Here is a 4,635-nt window from a genome sequence, read left to right on the forward strand (position 1 = left end):
ATTTATTATCTTTTATTCTCGTATTTCTACTTCTCTATCGTTGTGGTTGGGTTAGGCTGACGTGTCCGGTGGGAAATGGATACGTGCCATCACATCCGGATTTGGGGTGTGACATTCTTGCTCAAAGATAATATGACTATAAAAGTGTCCTTTAGCAAAAGAAAAAGAACCAGAAATAAGAAAATCAAAATGGTTGTTGAGATATTTATAAACCATTGATGATATAGAGAAGAAATTTATACCATCAAAAAATAATTTAACAGAGTACTAAAACAAATTACTTATTCTATCTTTTAAATTAATAATAATCCACAAGAACATACAATTGATTTTTTAGTGTGAAAATTCCTTCGAAATGGTTAATGCATGCATCAATAACACTCATATATATAGCTTCTGAAATTGAATTGTGATATTCTAATACTTCGTACAATTTAATGTATAAACTGAGATTTTGAGACCGGTGACTTTTCTTAAAGAAAGAACTATTTGAGAAAATAAAACCAACAACTTCCAAGAGGGATCAAATTTTCATATTAAAAAACAACAAAAATAACAAAACTGGAAATGATTCATATCTAGCTATCTAGAGAAGCACCATTTTCTATGACATGGTTAAACAAAACAAACTATAAATCTAAAATTTTGACCCCACTTGTAACTAAAAAAAAAAACATGACTAGAAGAGAAAAGGTGCACATAATAGAGTTGGTGGAGAGGGAGAAAAAAGAACAATTCCTCTTGTTCATTTCATTCCCATAAGATGGAAGCAGTAACTTCTTGAAATTCTTCAAACCCCATGAAAAAATTGTCATACGCGTTCTCCTCCTCTTCACCATCGTCTTTGTTCTCCGTGACAACATCAATCGTTTTATTATTTCTCTCAATTTCAAGTGTAGCTGCGGTTCGACTAATTGAAGAGGCATCAACTTTTAAACGCTTAGCACGCTTGGACGAGGCCGATGATGCATTCAAGTTTAATGCTTTGGGCACAATATTTATGCTTTTTGGAAGTTTGTTTTTGGAACTATTGCTATATAAAGCAAGAGATCTACGATATGTAGGAGGATCATGGTTGTGTTCACCAGAATAGGACACCAATAAATAGTTCTCATTCTTTGGGCTTTTCTCAATTATTTTCTTTGCTTCGCAGAATCTTGATGTACTAAACTTAAAGTAGTTCCTGATATATCAGATACACAAAATATAATTAGTATTGATCAAATATTACACTTGTCTATATTTACCATTAATATTTTTTTTACTACTTTTTATCATGAAAATTAAGAACTAAACAACATTTTCTACGATATGAAAAAATGACAAAGAGAACAAACCTCGGAAATGGAGAAGCTTTGATTGACTTCTGACCACACTTACGCCATGCCCATTTATCATTTATGAATTCCTCTTGCAACACTTCATAGATAACTCTTGTTGACTGATTTTTTCTGATTTCAAATTAAAATTAAAGTATTAAAATAAAAACTCTAAACAGGCACACTTAAAATTTAATAGAGGAAGTAGTTACCTTTTACAAGTTTCGATCAGAGGAATCTTCATGGGCATAGTGAAATTAGGATAAACTTGATCCTGCATCACAAATTGTTGTCGTAGATCAATCGATTTTTGTGATGTTGTAGTTGTTGTTGCCACACACGATGTCGTTGTTGGTGATGGAGGAAGAAACAATTGTTGGCCAAATTCAGTTGGTTGAATGGGATGTAAGTACATCTCCTGGTTATTATTTTGGTCCATGACTATGACCCGATCATCTAATTTTTTAGGTTGTTGTTGTCGATCAATCAATTCTTGTGGTGTTGCAGTTGTTGTTGACATACATGTTATCGTTGTTGGTAACGAAGGGAGAAAGATTTGTTGGCTAAATTGATTTTGTTGAATGGGATGTAAGTACATTTCTTGATTATTATTTTGGTCCATAATTATGACCTGGTCATCAAAATTTTTGAGTTGTTGTTGTTGATCAATCAATTCTTGTGGTGTCGTAGTTGTTGTTGGCACACATGTTATTGTTGTTGGTGGTGGAGGAAGAATGATTTGTTGATTAATTTGAGTTGGTTGAATGGGATGTGAGTATGTCTCTTGATTATTATTTTGGTCCATGATTATGACCTGATCATCTATTTTTTCTTGATGAGCAACTGGAAAATCTATAGAGAAAATCTCATATAAGTCATTAAAATTAGGCATGTCAGTAAAAAAAATTTCGTCAAAAGTATTCCAATCATCATTTTCAAAAGACACCAAGCCTAAGTTAGGATCTGTAACATTGTTAGGTCCATTACTATTACAACTTCTTACCACAACGCTTAAATCCCAATTATTATCCTCCATTTTAGATCTAGTTAACTGCAGAAAAAATGAGATAGGGGCAAGAAAATCATTAAGAATTTATTAATGTGTTTATTAAAAGAAACTAATAATATTTTCTGTGAGAGAAGAATGAGGAAAAAGATAATAAAGGAGGCTGATTTATGAAGGAAATAACTGAGAACTTTTTTTAGTGGGGAGAAAATTGAAAATCAAAGACTGAGATGAAGAAAAACGAACCAGATTGGCTTATTATATAGGGAACTCAGAGAGGTATCCACCTACTCCGGCACATCCATATTCAATTAACATTTAATGAATATTTAATGTTCTTTTCCATTTCATTGTGTGGATAATTAATATATAATAAAAGATAATCTTTTATACCCTTTTGTCAAAGAGTCTAAAAGTTTAATCTTTTCAATTAAAAAAAATCTTTAATAGTAAAAAATAAGGTCTTTAAGAAAAGAAAATTTACAATAATTTTATTAGAGCCGTCAAAATGGGCTTAACACATGGGATCGGCCCAACCCAACTCGTTATTGGGTAGGGTTGAAATAGGATTTTTCAAACCCATTTAAAACTAGGGCTTATAATCCCTTGGCCCTCGAGGCTTGATAAGGGCCGGGTCGGGGTCGCCCCATAGGCCAAAACTATTTATTTAAGGGTAATTTACTACAATCTCACTAGTATATGAGCTAATTACTTAAATGCATGTTATGTTGTTATATTACGAATCTTATTATATTTTGGTACATCCAGATACATGTTCTCAGGATCATGGACTCAAAATTAGTTTAATTTGTTCTAGATACACTCTATTCAAGTGAATTCACATGTATCTAGGATACATAGACAAATCCAGCGCCCTCGCCTTCCTCCAATTTCACTCGTCACTCTCTTATCTCACTCGTGTATCTAGAATGCATCACACCAGATACATGTATCTCGTGTATCTAGTATCGTAGATACATGCTAATAACACTAGATTTTTTGCTAGTTTTATTGAAACACACCATTGTTTGTCATATTTGATTTGAAAATCTTCTCATTTTCTTGATGTTATAGAATTTTAAGTTTGAAAAAAAAGGGTTAGCCCGCCCCATCCCTCGGCCCTTCTAGGGTTAGGTTGGGTTGTGCATTTTTAGGCTCTTCCAAATGAAGGACCGGTTCGCCCTAGCCCATCAAATTCCTTGGTCCGCGAGGCTTACACTGGGTGGGGCTGGACCGGCCCTTTTTGACAACTCTAAATTTTATGCCCCTTGACTTTACAAGAATGTCAAAGTGGGCCAATAATTATAGTCAATATTTTTCTAAGAAAGATATTTGGTGGAACATTACCACATCACATAAGAAGATGTTAATAACTTTGATGAAGCAACAATATATGTTATAGACTGGGGGGAAGCTGCTCTAGGGCAAGGGATGTCAAACGACACCTCTTCGTTGGAAAATTACATTGTATATATACGTCAAAATTTGGTTTAATAAATATATATACAAGTCTTAACACCTCGTAATACAAGTTGAAGGTTTAGCGTAATGGTTAAGGGGTTACACAAATTGTTTGAGGTTGTGTGTTCTATCTTTATATTTTGGAAGCCCTTAATACAAATCCTAGCTTCGCCATGTTGTAACTTGTAATGTATTGAGAAGGGAAACTACACGCATGCACTTCCCAACTTCGATGCAACACTCAAAATATTGTTAAATACAAAAATCTACATAGATTAGAACTGAGATCACTATGTAAGAAATCATTCTTGACGTTTAGCTGGTTAATCTCCCAATGTAGGGTGGTTGCGATCGACAACAAAATGTGAATGGTTGTAGTTTTGACAACGGGACTAAAAGTGTCAACAAAGTCGATACCGGCAAGCTGATTGTAACCTTTGGCAACGAGACTAGCCTTAAAGGGTTCCACTGACCCATCCGACTTTAGTTTTGTTTTGAACACCCATCTAGACCCAACAATGATCATATGAGGTTGTCGAGGTACCAACATCCATGTGTCACTAGATTTCAGGGTTGCTAGCTCTTCATTCATAGTAGTCAACCTGTCACGCCCCGAGCCTACACCCTGGGCGGGACCGGCACCCGGAGACCATTGCTGGCCTCAGGCGAACCCTTGGCCTGGCTTTCTTAACTCAGCGGAAACTTAACTCAACAGCACAACTCAATGCAATGAAAGGTTATAAAACAACCAACTGATGCATAACATGCCAAAAGGCAGCTCGAGTCTCAAAATAGAATATTTACATATATACATAGATGAGAGACTCAATACTAACTGACTGACTGTCT

At 34.8% G+C, this 4,635-nt stretch overlaps 1 protein-coding gene across 1 annotated transcript; it reads right to left on the reverse strand.

Moving 5' to 3' along the window:
* Positions 1-750: 750 nt before the first annotated feature.
* LOC107057937 (probable WRKY transcription factor 27) lies at positions 751-1,758 on the reverse strand. The gene is made up of 3 exons (XM_015303100.1): positions 1,532-1,758; positions 1,338-1,451; positions 751-1,183 (listed from the first exon to the last, which is right to left on the reverse strand). Exons 1-3 carry the CDS (start codon positions 1,756-1,758, stop codon positions 751-753), a joined length of 774 nt encoding a protein of 257 aa, XP_015158586.1.
* Positions 1,759-4,635: the final 2,877 nt, after the last annotated feature.

This window comes from Solanum tuberosum, unplaced genomic scaffold (genome assembly GCF_000226075.1).
Source record: "Solanum tuberosum cultivar DM 1-3 516 R44 unplaced genomic scaffold, SolTub_3.0 scf00400, whole genome shotgun sequence".
Taxonomy (NCBI): domain Eukaryota; kingdom Viridiplantae; phylum Streptophyta; class Magnoliopsida; order Solanales; family Solanaceae; genus Solanum; species Solanum tuberosum.